This window comes from Panthera onca, chromosome D2, assembly GCF_046562875.1.
Source record: "Panthera onca isolate mPanOnc1 chromosome D2, mPanOnc1 haplotype 2, whole genome shotgun sequence".
Lineage (NCBI taxonomy): Eukaryota > Metazoa > Chordata > Mammalia > Carnivora > Felidae > Panthera > Panthera onca.
This window is the reverse complement of record NC_138349.1, coordinates 76846389-76872300: the sequence shown is the minus strand read 5'-3', so window position 1 is coordinate 76872300 and position 25912 is coordinate 76846389. Positions and strand designations below refer to the sequence as shown.

The window sequence follows — 25912 nt, the reverse complement described above, 5'->3', positions numbered from 1 at the left end:
GAGGAAAAAACAGGTCAGGGGAAGGAAATGTCCCCAGCGATGCTGCATGGACAGGACCTTTGAATTTTAAGGCAGCACAAGGGCTCTGAGCACCAGGAAGGGGCCTGGAGCAGACGGTACGCCCCTGAGCGGGGAGGTAATTTTGATGAGGGCTGGCATGCTTGGTTTTGGCCACTGGGCACCCAGGTGATTTTGAAATTATACACTTAAATGCTGACCATAATCCCATTTCATCGTTCATACCAAGTATTCAAAAAGTCTCTCTCTTAACAACTACTGTTTCTATAGCAAATCCTTCTCCATCTCTGGTAGCTCGTCATGCAAGGACGCACCGTGACTTTTTATCGGTGTATTTGCCACTGTGGTTTCCTGGCCATGAAAAAGGATTTGCAACGTGTACCTTGGTGGACCCCCAGGCATTTCTTCCCCTCATATGTTTATCAGTGGGGATGTCTGCACTGCTGTGGGGATAACTTCAGAAAGACTTTAAGGCCCTGGGGAATCCTTGGCCAGAGATCCCCACTGACAAATCACAACCGCCTCCAGCTCCCGGTTTGAAATGAATGATGGTCTGTCAGTTCCTTAAGTATTGAGTTGTTAATAAATGTAAAAGGGAAATAAAACCTGTCTCCTTCGATGCTGATTCTGTATAGAACATGAAAATGCCCCACACAGGACAGTATCATCACTGCACAGGCCCCTGGGTATTAAAGAAAGCTCAAGGACACAGTGTCTTCCTGTCAAATAATCCAGAGAAACTATGGGTGAACTTTTGTCAGCTTGTTAACAACTGGCAACTTCGCCTTAAAGTTCAAGTCTCTAACTTTGTATCATTTAGATTTGTGTCCTTTCACTTAAGGGCTGTAGGGAGGTCATCTCCAGCGTATTTCATGAACCTACATGAGTCAGGTACACAGTAGGAGAGAATCCCAAGCCCAATGAATCCATCTAAAACGAAGTCATTGCCAGGCATTTCTAGGTCAGCAACCAGACCTTGCCGGAGTTTGGCCATTTATATTTGTCCTACTGTTTACCTTTCCACTAAGAGGTTCTTTATTTTTTTAGACTTTTTAATTCTAACAATCCTTTCCTTTACCCCTAATCCAGTGGTTTTCAATTAATTATGAGAATCCTCCAAGGAGCTTTTAAAAACATAAGGATGTCCAGGTCTTAACCTGGACCTTCTTGAAACTCTGGGGTGAAAGCTGGATATCCACACATTTTAAAAATACCTATTAGCTTTCTGAAAGTGAGCTGCTAGGTAAAAACTCCTTCCTAATCCATTTAGTTTCCTGGTCCACTCATCTCTAACTGGGTCAACCTTAAATTCCTCATCTCAAATTCACCCTCTACCCAAAAAGCCCATCTCTGACTCTTCAAGGCAGACAAATACGAACTCAAACAAGAGTTTTAAAATATGATGGAGATTTTAAGTGATGAAATTTGTGGTCAACCAAAGAAACCGGTTATTGTTTGGAGTGATAAAAAACAGGAATTCTTTTCTTTTCCTTTTCCAAATGAAGTTTAATTGATAATTCAGCTTCAGGAATAAAAATAACTTCCGAAATGAAGAGTATAAATATGTTTAGTGAGTGTTTTTCAGAGTTTATTTCTTTTCTTTCTTTCTTTGCATACAGTGCTGATCCATTCTCTTGCCTGAATGTTATAAAGAAATTAAAATTTTAGGTAGATGAGCTACCTATTCCCATCCTAAAACACCACAAATCCCTAGTAGCCTTGAAGGCAAAACGCCTCCCCAGTTTTTCCGTAATGTTTATGGCTGGAATATAGCACCTGGTTGAAGTAAAATAGGGACTCAGAGTTCACTTAAACACGACCCCAAAGGTGTCTGGCATTTAACTCATGGACTCAGATATTTCAGGAATTTGCAAACTACCAGCTACCTACGAAAACGAAGCCCATCCAATTAAATTTATAAAGGCTGAAGGTTCTAAATGGGCCAATGCCGTAAAAGTGTTAAGTTACCAGACAGTTATGAATGGAAAATACCATGTTTCTGTTGATGGAAGTCTATAAAAATCTGAGGAAACAGACTGTAGGTAATGAGCACATTACTGCTTTTCTAGTAACACTTTAACTGCTGTTTGCAACTGTTGTTGCTTGTTTATAATTCATTTCCTGATCGTTGAGGACCGAGATACAAAAAGAATTCCTGCTTTATTCTCTAGAAGCTATCAACAAGATGGAAGGAGCAGAGGGGGGGTGACAGCATACCGCAGCGCAAGCAGAAAAATGGATGAACATTGACAAAACCAAGGAGGTGCTGGGCACACATGGGGTGTCCTCTGTGAGGAGGCTTCAGATGCAGACGGTGCCAGACTCCCAACCCGTTAGGATGTAACATCTAATCCCGGCGGTGGATGCACACCACGGGCTCACGGAAACACCTGCTGTGCAGAATGCATTTACCCGAAGATACGTAAAGCTTCTGCAATGCAAGAACTTACCTCTGCCCCTGTTGAGACTTAGGCCTTTCCTACTTTTTCCTAAGAACTCCTTCTTCCCAGGTCGTAAAACCAGAGGCATAAGGCAGTTCGGCCTGGAGAGCTGGAAGGGTTCCAGTCTCTGACCTGTCCCCGGTTATGAACTGCTACCACAGACACTTGTTTAAAAACCGAGCACTTACGGATGGAGGACCTGTACTCACAAGCTCTAGAAAAAGCACAGAAACCTGGACTCAATAAACAATCCTTAAAAACTCATTTTATCTAGTGCTTTTTTTTCTTCCTCTCTGGCAATTAAACTGATTCTCGTATTTCCTGAGGAGGTCCCTAGTTTGGACGATTGTAAGGCATTGAGACCCACTAATTGACTACATAATCCTAAATAATGAAGAACTGACTATAATCTCTACTTAAAAAGTTTTCAGTACTAGAGATCCTTCGGGTCGTTTTTGTTCCCTGGACAGTATTAAATTCAAATATACCTAATCTTTGGATGAGCAGTAAAGTAAAACGCTAATAGCCCAAATATATTCCCCTAGGGATAATGACGTAAACACATTAAATATGAAGAATATTTTTTAAAGTATCAAACGTTTACCTAATTCGTGATTTTGTCCCCCCCCGATCTTGAATCCTGGGTTATTTTGTAATTTCCCGTTTTTTACTTTCCTTCTGTCCCGGGGGCCTCCTAATTTCATACTACACAAGTAATTTGCTTTATCAAAGAAAACAAGAAAAACCTGCTATCTCCTTGTATTTACCTAAAAATCCAGAAATAAAGAAACCTACTTACAAAGCACGCTACCTCATACACTGTAGAAACTTAATCTCAGCCAAGTTACACTGCTGCCAATCACTGAGCTGCAAAGTGTTTCTTTCTCTCTCTCTTAATAAAGCTTGTCAAAGGTTCCAAGAAACCAACTGTGACTTCGGCTTTTATTGCGTTCTGATGGGATCAGTGGTTACAGGGCCCCAGCATCACAGATCACTCTCCCCATACAGGGCGGAGGAGAACGCGGTGTAATCCAGGGCGCCGGGCACGCTGCCCGGCCCGGAGTAGGCGGGCATCCTCTTGATGCAGTACTGGGCCTGATCTGGTGGCAGCTCTCGACGGAGCTCTTCTGCCAGGATGTACGGCTGGAAAAAAAACGCACAAGTGTCGGTTAAGATCAGTGGCAGAAAACACAGGAATGTCAGCGGCGTTGATACTTACACATCGCCTGCATCTGTTGGATTTAAACAAAGGATCGAAGTCGGGGGTCTAACAGGGGCGGTAGCGGACAATGGACGGAAGGCTGCGTTTCACTCCTAAGAGCGTATGTGCAAGGTGATTTGTCTTGTGGCCAGAGCAGGAAATCGTAATATGCTTCATAAAGGCAGAGGGAGGACTATCACCAGTATTCCTCAAAATGAGCCATAATGCAAGGGGAAAATACTACAGCCTAAGATTCACACTGGGAAGATAAAGGGACAGTTGGTTTATATCATACACTGATGAGAATATAGGGATGGTTACTTAACGTGATCAACGTTTTCTTTTTTTTAACGTATGTGATTGTGTTTTTAGGAAATGGAGTCATTTTCCTACTCAGTTTATTATAAAGCTAACTTTGCCACTGGAGAAAACCTCTTTCTAAAGCAAAATAAAATTAACATTAGCAATGGATTGTTTTTTCTTTTTTTTTTTTTTTTTGGTAAATGTCAAATGTCCAACAGGAAACAGCATAATTCTAGTAAAACAGACTGGCTGGGGGCAGCTGGGTGGCTCAATTGGTTAAGTGTCTGACTTCAGCTCAGGTTGTGATCTCACAGTTTGTGAGTTCAAGCCCCGCATCGGGTTCTATGCTGACAGCTTGGAGCCTAGAGCCTGCTTTGGATTCTGTGTGTCCCTCGCTCTCTGCCCCTCCCCTGCTCACACTCTCTCTCTCTCAAAAATAAATAAACATTAAAAAAAAATTTTAAAAACCAGACTGGTTGGTGAGAGTCAAAAAAATAAATAGCAAATACACTATAACTTATAGTAGTTTTCTTATGGGGTGGGTGCATTAGATGAGCTTTGCTTTATTACCTCCTCTCCCTCTACCCCCACTCTCATGAGAACAGGATGAATTTTAAAATAAACATTATTGTTTTTAGGATAGTTTAACTTATCTGATGTTTTAAGGTAATAAGCATGGCCATGCTGATGTTTTAACACCCTAAATTCCTCTTCCCTCTCAGCCAGAACACAGAATAAAAGAATCATGTCCCACATTGAATTTATACATACTGAGATGTTATTGTTTGGGGAATGAGATTCAAAAATCTTGAACATGCAATTAAACTCCTACTTCATTTCTAGCCCACACGTAATGAAAAGCCTGCCAATATTTTAAATGACCGAATGGCTATATTTAACTTTGCTCCCGTGGTTGGGCACAAAGTTGAGGTCACTGATCCTTAAGAAAAGGTTCCCGGTTCCACGGTATCTGATTTGTGTGGCATCTACTGACCCAGAATGTAAAATGGCATTTAACCAGTGAAGCACAGAAAAAAACTCTACCAAATATGCACTTGGTTCCTTCTGTCAAATTCACTGTGAGGCCCACACAAAGTGCCAGGAACAGAATGTCTGTGTTTTCTCTGTTCTGTGTTTGCCATCGTTAGGTTTACTTGCTGCTTTTTTATTTCAATGCTGATGTGGTACAAAATATCAAAATGGTTTTTACTTGGCAACGCTGTTTCTTGTTTTACCAGATCAATGCACCGGACTACCACAAAAGCAGAAGGAAATCTGTCACTGCAGACCTTATCAGAAGCCAGGATCCGGAAGGAGGCGATGACCTGCTCGGCCGTGTCCGTGTCCGCCGTCTCTCTAGTCATGAAGTCGATGAAGGACTGGAAGGTGACGGTGCCCTGTCCATTGGGATCCACCAGGGTCATGATGCGGGCAAATTCAGCTTCGCCCTGAGGCAAGGTTGCAAAGAAACATGTAATTCAACGGGACACAACCCTCAATGAGGCCTTTTTACCTCCCGACATGCAAATTCCTTAGCGTCTGAAAATTTAAATAGCGACTTAAGTTTATTGCCATGAAATGATGTTACAAGTTGCTGTAGCATCAAGCCAGAAGCTGCTGAAGGTCAGAATTCCTTCCTCCCTCTGACCCATGTAGCCTTCAGGCCTTAACATATTTCCGGAAGAGGACTTCAGAGAGAAAGAGAGATGGGCCTTTTCTCGGACTCCAATCAATCAACAAGAGTAACATTGCTAAATGGAAGGCAGTTCAGAACGTGGCTCTCATGATTTTTATTGTAAGGGTCTGAGAAGAACCAAAGTAGCTCATGTTCAAAATCCACATTGATGGGTAATAGAGAAGCCGGGGTATACTGTAAATGTAAGATTTTCTTAGCTGATTTATTACTAAAAAAGTTTTTACCTTCTAAGATATTAGTGGGAAAAGCACTTTGAAAATCATCAGGCTACTAAATACCATTCAAGTGTATACACTTTATGAAGGATAAACTGTACAGTATATGAATTACATCTCAACATGGCTGTTAACAAATCATCAGAAGGGGTGCCTGGGTGGCTCAGTCGGTTAAGCATCCGACTCTTGATTTCAGCTCAGGTCTCCATCTCACCTCCTTCTAACGGTTCATGAGATCCAGCCCCATGCTGGGCTCTGTGTTGACAGTGTGGAGCCTGCTTGGGATTCCCTATCTCCCTCTCTCTCTGCCCCTCCCCTGCTCATGCTCTCCTTCAACTCCTCCCCCCCACCTCAAATAAATAAACTTAAAAAAAAAAACTTTAAAGAATAAAAAAAAAATCATCAGAAAACTTCATGTTCTCTTCTTTTATTAGAAAATAAAAATCTGACCAATTCCTGAATAAACACACATATTCTGGCTCTGTGAAATTCTTTCTATATAGTAGCAGGCAAGCCTTCAAAAATATCCTATATGATGAAAGTGCACTGATCCCAAGTGTGCCATCATAATTTAAGTGAGTCACCTCCTAGAAGTCCAAAGTCAATAAAATATCAAATCTTAGTAAAATTTTCACTTCTGTCTTACCAAATCATAACCCATGGAAATCAAGCAGGCTCGGAAATCTTCATGATCCATCAGGCCATTCTTCCTCTGCCAACAAAGAAAATGAACAGAGAAGCTGAACGTTAGGGACGGATCAAGTAAGAATCCAGTAAGAATCCAGTAAGAGAAGGGCCATGTTGAGCCCTGCCGAAGAGACTGTAAAGGTCACTCTATTTATCAGGGGATGGGGCTAACACGGGGATGTTACAAAATAGTTTCTTGAAAAGGAAAAAGGAGGGCAATGCCTGGGTGGCTCAGTTGGCTGAGTGTCCGACTTCGGCCCAGGTCATGATCTCACGGTTGGGGGAGTTCGAGCCCCGTGTCGGGCTCTCTCTGGTCAGCTTGCTTCGGATCCTCTGTCCCCCTCTCTCTCTGTCCCCCCACCCTGCTCATTCTCTCTGTCTCAAAATAAATAAACTTAAAAAAAAAAAAAAAAAGGAAAAAAGTGGAAAGGGGGCTAACCACCAGACAAAAATTAAAAGAGATTACACTTGCAAGAAAGCAGCAGGAAAAAAACCACCTAGTGCCAAGAGAATGGCCCGGTCAGAACTAACTACTGCCACCTACTGATGACAGATCACTAATGGTCCAGAGAAATTATCACGCTCTCATGGCCCCAGGCGGTCCTCTTTATGAAGCTCCCGGAAGACACCAGCATTCCTAGGACTCCCACAATGGCACAGCGACCCCCAAATCACTCTCCGGCTCGTGGGCCAGGATGGAGCGGCCCTCCCACGCATCAGACAGCCATGCTCGGAAATGCAGTGGGCGTCTGCCCAGAGCAGTGTGCAAGAAGGCCCAAAGGGACGACGGCTGTCACAGCCGAGGAAAGGCCGGGTCAGGACAAACAGTGCCCTCAACTCTACAGATACCCAGGTGTCCCCACAAAGCCCTGGGTGTGATAGGAAGTGCGTGCCGTGCTGAAGATTTTCTTGCAAGTATTGAGGAGACAGCTAAGGCTCAGCATCAGTATGAACTTAAAAATAAGAAAACACCTTTAAGGTTATTTTTTGACATTTTCACTTGCCCATGAAATGGCCCGTCCCAGAAGCGAATGGCAAGTTCTGCTTTCCTATGAATGGAAACTGCACATGTCTGTTCTCATGCCTGTGCCTGGGGCTCAGTCACTGACCTGCCCTTCCGGGAACATGCTTTCCTACCTCACTGACACTTATTTCAGGCTGACTTTCCTTACTTCTCTTTCTCTGGTTCCTCTGCCTCCTTCACACACAGTTAATTCCCCACAGTCTGGGCCCTTCCCTCTTCCTGCTCTCCAGGCTGTGCTGCCACAAACACCAGCACGTGGGGACCCCTGCAGGGCTCAGCCCTGAGCCCTAACCGGGTTGCCAGCTGGCCAGGGCACCTCTTCATATAATGCTCACTCCACTTGCACGGCACTCCTGTTCTCATGCCCTCAAGGCTTGGAATATCCATGTTATTTGTAATCTCTCTCTCTCCTCCGCCCCCCAATCCTGTGGTTACGTTCTCCCCGATTTCTGTCTCAGCGAATCTCAGCTCTGCCCTCTTGTCCTCACTTGTACCTCTGCTATGCCCCCGCCCAGGAACTCCCGTTCCTCTCCTCTCCCTTCTCCAAGAGCCTCCGGTCTGTGCCTCCACTCCCCGCCCCCTACCGTCCAGTCCAGTCCATCGTAGCCACTGCAGCCAGGCACGTTTTTTCTGAAACACAGCCACGATCAGGTTACGTCTGTGCTCTGAAAGCCCAGCAAGAATTCCCTCAGGGCACATCCGCTGGGTCCTCTGCCATTCCTAACCCTTACTATTCAATGAGAGGACGCAGCAAAGTGGATCCACATTCCTGACAGCTCTCCCCACTAAGTTCAAGCAAACGTCGTTCCCCCCAGGACATACACTTCTTAACATTGACACGAACTTTTGAACTTGGCAGGTCCTGGGGCGCCTGTGTGGCTCAGTCGGTTAGGTGTCCGACTTCAGCTCGGGTCGTGATCTTGCCGTTTGGGAGTTCCAGCTCCGCGACGGGCTGTGTGCTGACAGCTCAGAGCCTGGAGCCTCTCTCTCTCTCTGCCCCTCCCCTGCTCATGCTGTCTCTCTCTCTCTCTCTCTCTCTCTCTCTCTCTCAAAAACAAATAAACCTTAAAAGAAAAAAAACTTGGCACATCCTGTGTTGCCCTCCTTTGGACTTCAGTTGCAAAAGACAATCTCGTTATCTTGGATTCAAATAAATGTGCTTTTTCCTGTGAGGCGGCCCCAGTGAGGGAGAGAGGTCCTCCAAGGAGCCCGGCTGGGTTTGTGCGGGGACAGCGATCCCTGACGTGGACTTGAATGTATGGATCGGGTCAGCAGTGGAACATGTTCCTACGCAGTAAAGCAGCGCTCACAACATGCTGACTTCTGTACTCCTCTCTGTATTTCACTCTTTATTGTGTCTCAGGCCCCGATCACAGGTCTACAGTCTGAACTCTTTGACAGGTGCACAGCCCAGAGGCATTTTTAAGAACCATCTACTGAAAACTGTAAAGCATACACAGAGTCCTGTTCAGAGTACTGGGATATCCCTTTTTACGGGATTTTTACCAAATGAAAGGTGGTCTTAGAAGTCTCTTTTAGCCATTACGATAAGAAAACTGGGAATTTTCTTACAAAGACTTGGTTTTAAGGGCTCCTGGGTGGCTCAGTTACCTAAGCGTCAGACTTTTCACTCAAGTCATGATCTCACGGTTCGTGGATTCCAGCCACTGTCAATGTCCATGCTGACAGCACAGAGCCTGCTTGGGATCCTTTCTCTCTCCTTCTCTCTCTGTCCCGTCCCCACATGCATTCACTCTCTCTCTCTCTCCCTCTGTCTCTCTGTTCCTCCCTGACCCACACTTTCTCTCTCTCTCTAAATAAATGGATAAACCTTAAAAAATTATAATTGGTTTTACTCGCTATTATTCAAATAAAATACCAGGTAATATTTTAGAAACAGCACTTAACTATTTATATGCCTGTACCATGCAAATGATCATCATTCTGTTGGTGCATTTTCCTTAAAACATGTCGTGAGTCAGTTTTATTAATTAAAAAAAATTAAAACAAGCAAACAAATTAAGTTTTATGTGTCAAAATGGTAGGTTAAGTTTTCATTAGGCGCTTTATCTAAGTAGTTACTTAGGAAAAGCATCTCAGAATGTTGTCTTTGAGTCTTTAGAAAAGATCTAAGTCCAGCAACCACATCTCATCAAGGATGCACTTTTGCTTGGAACAAATCTAGCTTTGCCATCAACTACAAAGGCATCCGTCAGGTGGTCTGCATAAAGCCACACGTGAACCTTGACTGAATCACCTTGAACAACATCAGAGCCTAGCACTTCATCTTTGGTGGCTGTTTTCATTTGGCATTAATTATCCGGTTTCCCTGTAATATCTATTGGGCATTAACACTTAAACTAATAGCACGAATATTAGTTCAAATGCACTTTTTAATGTCCCCAGTATTGCTTTTCGAGTAACTACAGGGAGAGGTAGACGTACCCTGTCAAAGTGGTTGAAGGAGGCCCTGAACTCATTCATCTGCTCTTGGGTGATGCCTTTCGCGTCTCTCGTCAGGATCTGGGTCTCCACTTCATTGATGGTTCTGGCGATGGTCGTCAGCAGCACCTCCCACCCAACACGAATGTGCTACCAAAGCAAAAAGGAAATGATCAGCCCTGGGTCTTATCAGCACATCAATCTTGCCTCCTCATTTTCATAGCCGGAGAGCAGACTCAAAGGGAGGTAAGTAGGGCTTACCAAACTCTTTCATTATTCCACTCTAATTTTTCACTCTTCCTAAGACTCTGTAGTAGGAAGTGCTCAGAAGTGAGAGTGGGGGTTCTAACGATGGTGACTGGCACTTCGTAAACAAAACATACAATACAGAGTCTATTTGTCATTACAAATATCTTTCCATTTACCAAATAGCAGGAAGGGCCCTGGATTGCACCTGCTCACTCCAAGGACAGGAAATTGGGCCAAACTGGTAGCAATGTTAACCATTTGTTTTGGCTTTCAAAGCAGTGCACTGGATTCATTGTCATGATGATGATGATGGTGGTGGTGACCATGGAAACCAACAATTTTATAGTGCTTGATCTAGTTCACAAAGCTTTTTCACATATAGTGATGGGGAAGGCCTGAAGATCCCTAACTTCCACCGTGCAGAACTTCACAGGAACAGACACAGACAACTGTGGGTGGGGGGGAAACACCCCAAGAGAAGGTGAGATGGTCACGACTAAAAGCCACAGCGACCCCCGCCTGTGTGGCCGCTGTACCTCCATGGTGTAATTGGTGTGCTTGTTGTCAAAGACCAGGGCCTCCTGGATGAGCTGATGGTCTCCCTCTAGCTTGTCGATGTTGTTCTTGTAGTTGATGATGTTGTGCTCGTACTGCTTCAGCTGGTTCATCTGGTCTTCCAGGGCTCCTGTGATCTGGATGGAGCTCCGGGCAATCTCCTGACGGAGGCAAGAGGAGGGAAGAAACAGGTGAGTGGGCCTCTACAGATGACCGTGTGGGAGTCCCAGTTCCTGATGCTGCTGCAGACGCCATGCTGGCATTCAGCTGCAGCCAGAGTCACGGGATTTTCTCAGGTGGGGTGGGAAACGGGGCAGGACCACAGTGTGAAAGCAGCTCTGGTTATGATTCATCTACAGGGTGGGGAAAAATCAACCGAGAGCCGAAAGAGCAAAGCAGGAAGAGGGGTGAGCGTTATCTCAGCCTCCTTCCACTAAAGACGGAGGCCTGCCTGGGTCAGCGCTGCCCTGTTCTGGAGGCGGCGGTGTGATGTTCTTCATGAAACGAGCTGTGGACAGATGTAAGACCACTGGAGAGTCAAAATAATTTCTTATAGTTTTATACGTTCTCCCTTTAAGAAAGAAGGTAACAATTTACCACCATAGGAGGTTGGGAGAAACACAAGAAGGGCAATATATGTCTCTTGGCTGTTCTCAGGGATAAAATGAACCCAGAAATCAGTGTCATTCAAAGATCACTTTTCCTTAAATGTTCTGAAAATGCAAAATATCTGCTTTATTTAAAAAAAAAAAAAATTTAAGTTTATTTATTTTGAGAGAGACAGAGGTAGCATGAATCCGGAAGGGGCAGGTAGAGAGGGAGTGAGAGAGAATCCCAAGCAGGCTCCCAAGGCAGGGCTCGAACTCATGAAACCGTGTGATCGTGATCTGTCCGAACCAAGAGTTGGACACTTAACCAACTGAGCCACCCAGGTGCCCTTGAAAACGCAATCTTTGTGACTCTTCACATGTCCTCCTTAGGGATGGATGGTTTAAAATCTAGGTCCCATAGAAGCTGAGCACGGAGAAAGAGCCCCGTCATCCTTTTTAATGACACAATGAACGGATGGCAGCATGAACAGCCTGGTCCCCGTTAGTGTGCCCCCACACACCGCACCAGTGTCCACAGGCCACAAAAGCTCAGGAGCCCAAAAGAGCAAAGCCCAGCATGACAGGAAAGGCCCTCCCAGCCCTGAGTGGAGCAACCGGGAGCAGAAGAGGTGTCATCGTTGGGTCAACTCAGGGACTAATTTTGAGGCTGGGGAAAAGCTCTCTGCGAAGGGCGCCACACTACCTCCATCTTGTTCTGGATCCACGGCCCGATGGCATTGGCCTGTGCAGCAAACTGGCGACGCAGACGCTCATTGGCATGCTGACGGGCCAGCTCCTCCTGCAGGGACTGATCCCGGATGGGCACAAGCTGCTTCACCTGTCAGGGACCAAGGGCAACAGGGATAAGACACCAGCTTTCTTCCAACAGGAGTGACCGAGATATGTGCTGAGAGTCCAGAGCGGAGGGGTGGAAACAGAGAGGGCGGGGGGAGTGGGGGCCCCCACTACAGGAACCAAAGGGAGAGCTCAGTCTAGTCCTGATGGCCCCCCCCCCCCCCCAGTGCCTGCTGAAAACCTGGGTGCATCTGCATTAGGGACACGGACATTCCTCCAGGCAGGGGCTCCCTGCAGAGGATTTGTGAACTTGACTGAGGGAAAGCGGACATCTTTATTTTCACTATCTCTAATTGAAAGTTAGTGTTTCCTTCGATTACGAATGTGGGCAGCAAATCCACAGTAGTATTTAGTAGTACTGTGACTTGATCACAGTAGAAATCACAGACATTCTCATATAACGTGAGTTCTCTGTGAATCCACAAAGGAGCTACCTCAGAAGTCTTTTTTGGGTCTTCTGCAAAACTGCTCCCACAGACGTTACCATTCATAATGTCCCTTTCACAAAAATCCACGTGTCCAATTTGCTTTTTAACTTCGCGCTGGGAGGAATGTTTGCCCCACTTGAAGAAATGACAGATTTCCCTTCTCTTCAGGGGAACTACTTAGCTCAACATGTTTCCCTTTCCATGTCGGCTGTCAGAAGGCTGCAGCTAAATTTGAAGTCAGTCCCCGTCTCCCAGATAAACGCTCTCCTTGCCGTACCTGTTTTTCTCCTCTTTTGCACTGTTGACAACTACACAATTGTCGTACGCATGTTTCTGTACGAAGCCACCTCCGATCCACTTGGTGGACTTATTCCTTGGAGGCCACGTGGTGGCACACACAGATAGCTGGGCTATCGTTTAAACCGTGGAAATAAATCTTTCTTAAGAGTAAGACAAAAAGGCTCAAACGATCCCATTTGGACTATAATTAAATCCGTGGACAGTTTCCCAAAATCTAAAGGGCTGCAAGTTAGCAGGAATACTTTCCCTCCCTAGTTTTCTGAGCAATTTTTCTGCATTTAAAATTTCACACACATTTGGGAAATGTCTACCCCACATTCTAAAAATTCTTTAATGAAGTTCTTACGGTAGGCAAGCTCGAGTGCACCCAATTTCCAGCTGGGGTTTTAAAAATGGTTTCCCTTATGGTATTAGCATCCTGGCCTATACTGATTTTGCCAACATTTTGTAAGATTTTCCTTAAAGAAAAACATTTCTGCTTTCTTTCCTTACAAACCCAAGACTGCCGAGTGGCATTTAAGAGTTTAACTTACTTCATCTGCTAGAAACAAGACAACTAGCCCAAAATGGAGTTACTTAGGCTAAGCCCCATGTCACCAACTGGAGAACTCAATTACAGTTTCAGGTTGCCCAGGAATGGAATCTTAAACTGGCCAATCACCTGATCCGCACTAGTTAGGTCATCGGCTGACAGACAGACCCCCACCATCCCCTGAAGGAAAGTAACCTTGCAATAACCAACCAGCTTTTTTCGCCTAGTATAATTTCCTTGTTCCCGCTCCCCCTCTGCCCACAAAAGTCTTTCACTTCATACAGCTCCCCAGAGCTCCTTTGTAGCTGCCGGATGGGATGTTTGCAGGATTCGAATCGATTTTGGCTCAGATAAACTCTTAAATTTTTACTATGCCTCAGTTTACCTTCAAACACACCTGTGACATTCGGGGCAAAGGAAAACCCCAATCGTGATGCAAATCAGTCACTCTGGTTCCCCCAAGTTTTTACCTCTCCCCTCAGCCTCGGCTTCAGGAGTGCCCACCCTGCCCCACAGCCGGTCCTCAGTCACCCACCTTGTCCCACTTGGCCCGGAGCTCATCCACGGTCACAGTGCTGTAGGGATTGCTGGAACTGATTCTGATGCTGTAGCTCTGGATCACCTTCTCCACCTCGTTCTGGATGGCCATGATGGACTGCCGCTCACCATCCGCCTCGGGCAGCGTGGCCTTGAACTGCTCATGGGCAGTGATCAGACTCTAACCCGGAGACAAAAGTGGGGAAAACGTTATGACAGCGCGAATGTTACAGGCTGCGACGTTCCCTTCTGCACACGTGCAAATGCCTTTTTTAATTGCAGGAATCTCTGCGGGGAAACAAATTCTGGATGTTTTAAAGATGCTATTTTGTGCACAGGAGTTCCTCAGAAATGGAAAAAAGACACCAGGATGATGAAGTGATGGCTAGTAATCCAAAGTCTTGAAAAAAAAAAAAAAAAACCCATCATTTTCTTTTTAAACAAAAATCATGTTTGCGTTCACAATTTTTTATTTTATTGAATGTCTATTTATTTTTCAGAGAGAGACAGAATATGAGTGGGAAAGGGGCAGAGAGAAAGGGAGATACAGAATCTGAAGCAGGCTCCAGGCTCTGAGCCGTCAGCACAGAGCCCAAAGTGGGGCTCGAACTCACAAACCAAGAGATCATGACCTGAGCTGAAGTGGGATGCTCAACCAGCTGAGCCATCACTTCCACTTCCCCAGCTACTATTTAGGTCTTACCCTCCACTGACAAACAGAACTTAGCTGCCCTTCCTAACCTCTGCAGTCCAACAAGAGAACATAACATTTGCTGTCTTTCTATCTAAAGACCACCAGGAAATACATCTCTCGAAAAGAAAAGGCGGCAAAAACCAATTTGTTCCTCTACGTCTTTAAAAACCTCCATAGGGATGCCTGGGTGGCTCAGCCAGTTGAGTACCCAGCTCTTGGTTTCAGCTCAGGTCACGATCTCTCAGTTTCATGCATTCGAGCCCCGCATCAGGCTCTGCGCTGACAGTGTGGAGCCTGCTTGGGATTCTCTCTCTCCCTCTCTCTCTGCCCCTCTCCCACTCACACTGTCTCTCTTTCAAAATAAAGAAAAAAAAAAAAAAAGCCTCTCCTTTGGCCCTAAGGTGTAAGACCTCAGCCCCTTGGTTCTGGTGTCTGTAGGTGCCATGGAAACCACCGTCTGCCACGCTAACGGTCGCTTCAGGCGCTGCAATGTAGAGTGACCTTTCACTAAACAGAGAAACTGCTTCATGCATCAGGTAGAGCTTCCACGACACTTAGAAATCTCACTTATTCCAAAAATAAAGGATTTCAGGTTGCTAACCTCTGCTTCAGAGCTCATGCAAAAAACGCAATGTTCAACAAAGTAATTTCTTTCCCCCTCCACCCAGGTGCAAATAGAACACTCTAGAACGCTCCTGAGCGGGGAGAGGTGGGTCCAAATCCCAACCTTTAGCATTCTTTATATTTGGATTCTTTTTGATGACTATTTTACAGAAAGAAGAATTTGAAAGTATTTCCCTTTCTATTCCATTGTACATCAAGTTCATGGTACACTGGTCTCTCAATAAACTGGGTCCTGGCTATTTAAGAGTAACTCTCCTCCCTCACGTGACTCCTGAAAAGTCTTATTTACAAACTTTGAAGTTCCAGAAGAAATCAGAAGCAGAACATTTTGGTCTGTGGGAGACAGGAGGTGCTGCTTCATGGTTTCTTTTGCTTTATGACCCAGCAAAAGTATACAGATCTTAATAAACAGTCGTGTGGATATATTTGCAAAGTACTTGGGGCGAGTGGGTGGCTCAATCGGTTAAGGGTCTGACTTCAGCTCAGGTCATGATCTCGCAGTCTGTGAGTTCGAGCCCTGCGTCGGGCTCTGTGCTGACAGCTCAGAGCCTGGAGCCTGCTTTGGATTCTGTGTCTCCCTCTCTCTCTGCCCCTCTCCGGCTCACACTCTTTCTCTCTCTCTGTCTCAAAAATACATAAATGTTAAAAAAAAAATTAAGAAAGTACTTAACGCAGCAGCCAATAAACTCACAACTTTCCGTGGATACCTCCCAAGAGCGTATAGGTCTATTTTGCTCGATGATTCCACAGTATGTTTTAAAAACAGGCCCTTTTAGATGTATTCACCATTGTCTGATTGATATGAATTTAGCTGCAGCCAATAGCAGTATACCCATTTTTAAGCTAAAGATCAAGGGGTAATTTTGGCTTCCTAGTTACATTTTCCTCAGGGGAAAAAAATAAACAAAAACAAACAACAAAAAACAAAAACAAAAGAAGAAAGAAGAAGCAACGAAACAAAAAAGAATTCTAAGTTTTTAAAAATTGCAGTTCATCTCTAGTACGGCAGGAGTCCGGGGGTTCGGGGGAGGGGGGGGTTCGGTTACCTGGATCTCCTCGATGCTGTGCACAATAAACATGTCCTGCAGATCCTCCATAGCTCCTTCCATCCAGTTGTTGAAAGGGGCAGCTCTCTTGGCAAACTCCAGGTGAAGCTGATCGATGGTTTCTAGCAATTTCTCAGTTCTCTGGAGATCAGTGAAATAGAAGTGTTATCCTAGATTGATAAACTGTTCTCCAAAGACACAAACGTGCATTCCAGGACAATAAACTCTCCTCTGACATCGTGTTCATCGCAACACGCTCTCACCACTAGCTCGTGCATCCCAAAGATTAGCCAACGTCCAATGAGGAGACTGAGCCCTGCAGGTCTCTGAAGTGCCTTCCGAATCAAAAAAGGATTGAATAACAGCCAGCGCAGCCTTGTTTTGAAAGAATGCTCTGCTAAGTGCTACTTTTTTTGAAAACTGAGAATCCGCATGGGGGATATAGTAACTTGCTTTCAGCTAAAGCAGTACCTTTAAGGTTAGATCTGATTCCCTAACCATGTTAACCAGATCATTCAGGGCATCTTCCTCATTTTATACACAACGGTGTGCAGAGAAGATGCACGCCTTTCCCAGAAGTCACCTGCCTAAGTGAAGACGACAGAAGAACTACAATTTAATGTCCTCAAATCTTCATTCGGGATTTAATACAGAGATCTTCTTTGCCCTTCTGGGCATGGGGAAGCACCTGGCTTCGAGCCAGAGAGAACACTGTAACTGTTTCATCTGACAGAGATGATGGGGGCAGACAGGGAAAACAAGCATGCCCAACTAGAGATGTCCCATAGTTATTCATTTTTTCCTCCTGCCCTAAAATCTTGGAGGGGTCTCTGTTTGCCTGGTGCTTCTTTCCTCAACCTTCCTTTCTTTAGGTGGATATGCTAACAGCCATTTGGCATCTAGGAAGCTTGATATCACATATTATAAAATTTTCATCAGGGGCGCCTGGGTGGCTCAATCGGTTGAGCGTCTGACTTTGGCTCAGCTCATGATCTCACAGTTCATGGGTTCGAGCCCCGCATCGGGCTCTGTGCTGGCAGCTCAGAGCCTGGAGCCTGCTTTGGGTTCTGTGTCTCCCTCTCTCTCTGCCCCTCCCTCACTCATGCTCTGTCGGTCAAAACTAAACATTAAAAAATGTTTAAAAAGGGGCGCCTGGGTGGCGCAGTCGGTTAAGCGTCCGACTTCAGCCAGGTCACGATCTCGCGGTCTGTGAGTTCGAGCCCCGCGTCGGGCTCTGGGCTGATGGCTCGGAGCCTGGAGCCTGTTTCCGATTCTGTGTCTCCCTCTCTCTCTGCCCCTCCCCCGTTCATGCTCTGTCTCTCTCTGTCCCAAAAATAAATAAAAAAAGTTGAAAAAAAAATTAAAAAAAAAAATGTTAAAAAAAAATAATAAAAGTTTCATCAGACTCAGAAAACGGGTCACTGCTTCCTTCCTTTGCAGCGTACGTGTGCGTCTTCCGTGGGGAGAGACAACGGGGCACAGCCACCTACCAGCCACTTCCTGTTGCTTATCCAACTCTTCTACTTGAATAAGGCCAAGTTCATCCTGGATCTGTTTCATTTCCCTTTATCCTCCAACATTTGTTGCCATTTTCCCTTTGCCCACCTGCAAGTGAAGTTCTTCCTGATTCCCTGACTCCATCACAGCTCAATTTACTCTTTAGAAAAGGCCCTTTGGAAATTCACTATAATCACTACCTGATACAAAATGGGTTTATACCATAATCTTATTACCCCTGGATTTTTCTTTTTATTTCAAAAGTATGCTTCACTGAAAAAACAAAAAACAAAAACAACCAATGCTTCACTGGAAATAGAAAGTATGGCTCCCCGGGGGAAAAAAAAAAGCACGCTTCACTGCTATACGGATAAATACAGTACAAAGCCACCAACTATACATTTCCCACTTTCTCCTATTTTTCATATTCTCTGTGGTGGCTCCTCTCATGAGACAACCTGTTGTGTTTTACACACATCACGCCACGGAAAAACAAAAACAGGAACTTAAGAGCTTCTAAGAAAAGATTTCATGTCAACAGGCTTCACCTCCAAGGCTTCTCTCCTCTTCTGAGTAAGCGTTCCCAATCTGTCCCACTGGTCACAGATTTTCTGGCACCGATCATTGACATTCACAGCATCATGGTAGTCCAGTTCACTGTTAGAAGTGAAAAGAAAGATTAACTTTCCCTGATGCTATCAGGAAAATGGACATGGGCTCAAAATAAACAGATTTTTTTTTTTTTAAATATCAAAGATCTGATAGAAAAATGGCAGGGTATTTTGGGGTTTTATTAACTGCCACCACTGCAAACAGGATCATTACTCTTCGACGGACTACAAGAAAAATTAGTAAAACTCTTGCTGGTCAAACAGTTTTCTGAATAGACAGAAATGCTGTCTTCTCAGTGCCCCCAGCTAACTCCATTCTCCCTTGGTTTTCTTGGCCAGGCCCCCAGAGTATTATTTTTAAGTGGCGATGTACCTGTAAATGAAGCCAACCATCTGACCTGGAGGACAGTCCTGTGGGCCGCCTGAAGCCACAGTGACTGGAACACCAAAGTGAGTCAAGGGGGAGGGAGGTATCGGCTTGCACCCCATTGTGTCCTTGGCTCCCCTCAAAGGGCACAGGCCTTGCGGCTGGGATGGAGCACTGAGTCCAGAAGGGGCGCTGTGACTTTATCTAGCATTGCAAGGACTTTGAAAAACCAGCAGAACACAGCCCTTCCTCTTCCAAACAAAAGTTCTGACTTGTCTAATGCCACCGGTGTGACAGTAAGAACAAAATGACTTCTTGCTAAATAACTATTCTTCCTCACCAACCCCCTCTCCTTTGTAAGGTGAAGTAATTTGAATTTAGGATTAATGTTTTTTGGTTTTTTGAGAGAAAGAAAGAGAGAGAGAGAGAGAGAGTGTGTGTGTGTGAGCAGAGGAGGGGGAGACAGAGGAGGGGGAGACAGTGTGTGAGCAGAGGGGCAGAGAGAGAGGGAGACACAGAATCGGAAGTAGGCTCCAGGCTCTGAGCTGTCAGCACAGAGCCCAACACGGGGCTTGAACCCATGAACCGCAAGATCATGACCTGAGCCAAAGCTGGACACTTAAACAACGGAGCCACCCAGGCGCCCCTGAAATTAGCATTAAAACAAATTTCAAACTAGAAGGTTAACCTAGTATTGCTGGGGATAAAAAGTTGGAATGATGTATAAAATGTAATCACCCTTTCAGTTAAGATAAAAATTTGATTCACAGAGGTTTAAAGACACCTTTAGCGGACTCCTCTGTCATGAACAGTCCAAGATAAGACAGCTTTAAGGAAAATCCCTCCCCTCCAGCCAAATTCATTTCCCTGAGACTTAGCTTGTTTATTTCTTCTTTGACCTTAGCTTAAGGCAATGGTTGTTCACCCTGTGCTTTTCTTTTCCTCTTAAATAATATTAACTTGTCCTTATTGAATGTTATTGCCTCTGCCACTGAATGCATGTGGTTGTGATCTGAGTGTTCTTTTTCAGTGGGTAAAGCTTGTCCAGCTCTTACAAGCAGCCTTTTACATACACATACACATCACCAGTCTGAGACAGACTTAACTTCTTGTGTTCTTTGCTATAACCCAAAAAACCCCAAAATGCACCACCAATTTGCACAGCCTTGAATACAAAGTGAAAAGGCTATGGCTCTTCAAAGTGCAAATATTAAAGAGAATAAAGGCTTCGAGAACAAAAACCGAAACATTGAATCCTACAGACCCCATGATGGAGACACCAATGCTCACTTCTCCATAATTACCTTTAGAGGTATATACATTTCTCCTTTTTCTAATTCATTCGTAAGAGTTCCATACATACCTGCTCTCAAGGAGTGAGGGGTTTGCATAACTGTGCACACTTTGAGAGCTGCACAAACACTTTATTATTTTAGGAAAGGTAAAAAGGACAAAGAAGCAATACATTAAAATGAACACGAGGGCACCTGGATGGTTCAGTCTGTTAAGTGTCTCACTTGGGCTCAGGTTATGATCTCACGGTTCATGAGTTCAAGCCCCGCATCGGGTTCTCCAATGTCAGTGCGGAGCCTGTTTTGGATCCTCTGTCTCCCTTTCTCTCTGCCCCTTCCCACTTGCACTCTTCTCTCTCTCTCTCAAAAGTAAACTTTTAAAAAAATTAACAAAAAAAAAGAAGAATGCAGATTTAAATTTTATACGTGCTGCCTCTTTTGACCATGTGAAGAAACAGTCACTGGGGATACCAGGAATGATGATACAAAATTACTACTTAAATGTTATGGGCAACACTTAAAAGCATTCCAAATTGCTCACAGGAGTGGTTAAAGGGCATTAAATAGCTTGAGTTCCTTTCATCCCTTATTTTAATTGTAATTGTTAACAAGCAGCCAAACACCCAATCTTCAAGAACCATGAGAAGATCACGTCAAGACCACAAATACAGTGTACAAATTGGATTATGAAGATCTCAAATAATTAAGAGTTTATTTACCAAGGCTAAAAAAACAGTAGGATACTCTTAAAAGAGGCCGTCGCTGGTAATTAACGAGTTGTGAGGAACACGGAAGTCATAAAAATGTAACGTAGTAAATGTTTATTATATGTTTTTAAAAATTGTTTTGTGACAGTTATCATTATGTGATTTTGGGCACTCAAACTTCTGCAGCTGTATCAGTGGGACGGGAGTAGGGAATGAAATATTTTATTAATCAAGAGAGTTAGTGTATTTACTTTTTTGTTTTTCAAGTTTATTCTTGAGAGAGAGAGAGAGAAAACACGTGAGTGGGGAGGGGCAGAGAGAGGACAGAGCGAGAATCCCAAGCAGGCTCTGCACTGGCAGCGAGCGTAGAGGCCGAATCAGGGCTCCAACTCACAAACCGCGAGATCATGACCTGACCCGAAATCAAGAGTTGGGAGGCTCAACTCACGGAGCCACAGAAGTGCCCCTTCCTAAGACTTCTTTAAAGACCCTCCCCCCTCGGGGCACCTGGGTGGCTCAGTCGGTTAAGTGTCTGACTCTTGACTTCAGCTCAGGTCATGATCTCATGGTCAATGAGTTCAAGCCCCATATGGGGGCTCTGTGCTGACAGTGGGGAGCCCGCTTGGGATTCTCTCTCTTTCTCCCCCTCTCTCTGCCCCTCACCCACTTACACTGTCTCTGTCTTTCTGAAAATAAACTTAAAAAAAAAAAAAAAAAATTAAAACCCAAAAAGGCTTAGAAAGACTACAGGAAGGGGCCTCCCCCAGAGGGCGGCCACAGACAGACGCTGCACCCGGGAGCAAGTGGGCCTCGAGACTTAAATCAGGCTGGGTCCCTCCCATAAAACAGAAAGCATGGAAATGAGAAAGCACGTATGTGTCGACAAAGAAAAAGCGGGGCCATCATGTCTCCTCCTCCGAGGTAAGGCAGGGCCTCCAGCTTCGTTGCCCCTAAACTGAGCACCAGGAAGGAAGGGCGAGCCAGCCTCACCCGCCCTGGACGCCCCCCGGGGGAAGAAGCTGTTGGTGGAACCCTCCCACCGCGCCCCCGGCCCCGGCGCCGGCGGAGCCGCACCGCTGCACGCGAGCAGCGCGCCTACGCACAGCACGCACAGCACGCACAGCACGTACTTGAGCTCCTGCGCGATGGCCGCTATCTGCTCCACCCGGTCCTGGTGCGCCGCCAGGTCGCTCTCGAACGCCTCGTGTTTCCGCAGCATGGCCCGGACCTCGGTCAGCGTGGCCGACTCGTAGTCCTTCTGCAGCAAGATCTGCTCTTTGCCTGCAAAGGTTGCATAAGGGGATATGACTACTCTGATGTCACGCATCGGCTTCCTTGCACCTGCAAACTTCTCGGCGATCCTTAGGACTCCAAAGAACCAAGAGAAGGACCGAGAATGACGGGACCGAAGACACAGAGGTGCTGTTTCAATCGGTTTCCAGGCTGTAGCTGTGCTAAGGCTGCTGCCCGAGCCCCTCTGTGTTCTAAAAGCTCATGTCTACACATAGAGAGGGGAAGCATGTGGAGTCCACACTAACAGGTCCACATTCTCCATAACCCTGAGTAACAAGTAACTGATTGTGCATCGTGACGCTCGGTTAAGTTAGCGATGATTAGTGCGCAAGCATTACCTGGGATAGTTGGACACACTCGTACTCTACTGGCCCACCCTCGGGTTCAACCTTGACCCCACTTCTTTATGCTTAAGAGCCTCATTTTCTCTGGTTAAATATAACCTGTGGTTTCCTTCCTAATAGTATGAGAAGCTTTTCTCTTTGAACCTCCACCTATTTCCCCACAAGTATTTCTTAAGTCAAGCAACTGCTGCGGTTATAACCAGACCCACATTCATTCCCCAGTTGATGACCTTTAAGAATTTAATTCCAGGGGCGCCTGGGTGGCTCAGTCAATTAAGCATCCGACTCTTGGTTTCAGCTCAGGTCATGATCTTCCAGTGTCATGAGTTCGAGCCCCCCACATCGGGCTCTGTGCCGACAGCACAGAGCCTGCTTGGGATTCTCTCTCTCCCTCTCTCTCTGCCCCTTCTCCATGCACGCTGTCTCTGTCTCTCTCAAAATAAATCAATAAGGCAAAAACTTTTTAACAAATTTAATTCTATACAGCTACAAACAGAAAGCAAATGTTCGTATATTTAACGGTGACAACATAGCACTTACTAGGCACCAGATACCGATTTAAATACTTTATAATGTGGACTCATTAAATCGTCATTAAATCAAAGGCCTGTGTTGGAGGTATCATTGCCCTTCCACTTTGAAGAGGACATTGAGGCACTGATAGGTCGGGAGCTCATCCAAAGTGCACAGCTGGGAAGTGTCTGAGCTGGGACTCCCACCTCCCTGCCTCCAGGCCCACGCCTCCAACCATCGTGCTGTGCGACATCAACCGTCAAACAACACTAAAGCAAAAGGAACCAAAGGGTGAGGGGAACCTCCCTGACCTTTCTCCAAATAGATTATGGAGAGAAGGTTTTGTTCCTCTACCTCAGCAAAATTATGATCATGGTGTCACGGCTGTGGAAAGATTTGCAAGGGCTGAAAATAGATGAATCCAGTGAAATCAGGAAGCTAAGACTATAGAAAACGATCCCTGGCATTCCTCCTTCCAAGCAGATCTTCTAAATGGGAAATTATGTTGCTTTGTGGCAGGAGCCAGTATCTGGGCCAGGGCTGTCTGACCGACAGGGAATAAACAGATACTTATGGATCAAACAGAAAGAAAGTGGGGGAAGACAGAAGGAGGCCAGGACTTACATAAGGAAGCGTGGGAAGAATGCATTTTCGAGTGCCATTTTGTGAAAAAGTACATTATCTGCTCAACTAGAAAATACGCCTTCACGCCCACCTCCCGAAGAAATTTAGTACTGGGACAGCAGGGTGGGGCGAGGTGAGGACACCTGCCCACAGGGTCACTGGCATTAGGGACAGGGTTAGCAGAGACCGCACAGTGTGGCCCTGTCCGGTGTTGACAAACCCAACCCCAGGCTAGTGTACTTGCCATAAGCCCACGTTTCGTGCGTCGAAGCCTTCTGCTTGAACTTCTCCGCCAGGTGCTCCACGCGCTCCAGCCTCCGAATCTCGTTGAGGAGCCATTCCTCGTAGCCCTTCTCCGCCTGCTCCAGCCTCTGCCAGGCGCCGGCGATATCCTGGGGGCATTCGAGGATGAAAACGCAGGTTACGTTCTGGGCTCCTCTATAAAATCCCCTCTGCTACGAGTCCGACAGCCTTTTCTTCTCCTTGCTACCCGCCCTCCCTATCCCCAAATAACTAACTGTTCAACTGCTTTGGCTTTTCAACGTCTTCGTTCTCACCAGGGCCTTTTACAACCCATATGGTTGTTCGTATCAGCCGGTAAATGCCCGACACTCGTCCAGATGTGGACAGAGGCTTACAGGGCTTGACTTTTCTGGCTAGAAAAACATGAAGCCGCGGGGTGACTCGATTCAAATTGACTACTACTCAGTGACTGTGCTCAATCAGCCAGCCAGCCACCAACAATCATTTCCTGGACAACACACACGTGCCGGGCACTAGGGAGAAACTTTTGTACAAGAGTAAGCAACACCTGTGAAGTTCCCTGCCCCAAGTAGCTTTCGTGATTGTCGGGAAGGAAAGAATAAGTGAGTGCAGTTAACCCTTGAACAACAACACAGGAGCACCGACCTCCTGCACAGGTGAAAACCAACGGATAAACTTCGACTTCCCCAAAACTTAACCATCAATAGCCTACTGTTGACCAAAGGCCTATTGGTAACATCAACGGCTGATTAACACATATTTTGTATGTCATATGGGTTATATACTATATTCTTACCATAGAGCACACTAAAGAAAATGTTATAAGAAAATCAAAAGGAGGGACACCTGGGTGGCTCCGTCGGTTAGGCTTCCGACTTTGGCTCAGGTAAAGATCTCGCGGTTCGTGAGTTCAAGCCCCACGTAGGGCTCGGTGTCGACAGCTCAGAACTTGGAGCCTGCTTCAGATTTTGTGTCTCCTGCTCTCTCTTCCCTCCCCCACTTGTGTGTGCTCTCTTTCTCTCTCTCTCTCAAAAATAAACATTAAAAAAAAGAAAAAAATCAAAAAGAAACTACATTTACAGTACTGTCCTGTATTTACTGGAAAAAAAATCCATGTGATCGGTTTGGTTCAAACTTGTGTTGTTCAAGGGACAACTATAATTAAACAAGTGATCGGCTGTGAGGTAAAAAACAAAATGGGGTCGAGTGATGCTGAGAGACTAGTGGGGGGGGGCGGTGTTCCTTCAGGTAGGTCACTTGGAGAAGACACATCCAAGGAGGTGGCATTTTAGCCAAGACCTCAATGACAGAAAAAGCCAGTCACATGAAGAGGTGGGAGTCAGCACTGATGCCTGAAGCGGGGATGGCCCTGTGTGCAGAGAACAGCACCAAGGGCACGTGACACAACATGGAGTGGGGATCAGCTGGGTGGGAAGGGAGTCAGATCACATGGGATCCTATAATATAGGCTTATATATTATATAATATAATCTGGACCTTAGTCCAGATAATAATATAATATATATAACATAATCTGGACCTTAGTTGAAATATTCTAGGAAGTCACTGGAGGGTTTTAAGTAGAGACACATCCTGGGTTACATTCTGAAAAGAGCCCAGCAGCTGCTGTGCCGAAAGTGAATGTTAGGGGCCAGGGAGAGGAGGACCACGGGGGGCCCTAGAAGAGAGAGAGGTGGCTTAGCAGACAGCATGGCTGTGCAGGCCAGGGCACAGACAAGATACAATCTGGAATCTGGACCAGAGCCGGTGGGACTGCTGAACAACTGCCTGCGAGAAGGTGACAGACAGGAAGAGTCCAGGATGAGGCCAGGGTTTGGGGCATCAGTAACTCGGGGGGTCGTGATGCCATCTGCTAAGACAGCAAGCCACAGAGGGGCTCGGGGACAGGTCAGCTTTGAAAATGCTCTGAGACGTCCACGTGGGTACGTGAACCTGGATGTCG

General features: G+C 45.7%; 1 protein-coding gene across 2 annotated transcripts in view; it reads right to left on the bottom strand.

Annotated features, from left to right (window-relative positions):
* Window positions 1–3372: 3372 nt before the first annotated feature.
* Window positions 3373–25912, bottom strand: part of ACTN2 (actinin alpha 2) — a 72016-nt gene continuing 49476 nt past the window's right edge. For both annotated transcript variants that reach the window (XM_060642918.3, XM_060642919.3), the window contains exons 11-21: window positions 23930–24077; window positions 22042–22192; window positions 18483–18591; window positions 16438–16578; window positions 14072–14254; window positions 12125–12259; window positions 10813–10992; window positions 10031–10177; window positions 6521–6586; window positions 5253–5411; window positions 3373–3602 (exon numbers count right to left, since the gene is read on the bottom strand). In XM_060642918.3, coding sequence (XP_060498901.1) covers window positions 3444–3602; window positions 5253–5411; window positions 6521–6586; window positions 10031–10177; window positions 10813–10992; window positions 12125–12259; window positions 14072–14254; window positions 16438–16578; window positions 18483–18591; window positions 22042–22192; window positions 23930–24077 — 1578 coding nt within the window. In that variant the 3' untranslated portion in view covers window positions 3373–3443. The remainder of the gene's footprint in view (window positions 3603–5252; window positions 5412–6520; window positions 6587–10030; window positions 10178–10812; window positions 10993–12124; window positions 12260–14071; window positions 14255–16437; window positions 16579–18482; window positions 18592–22041; window positions 22193–23929; window positions 24078–25912) is intronic.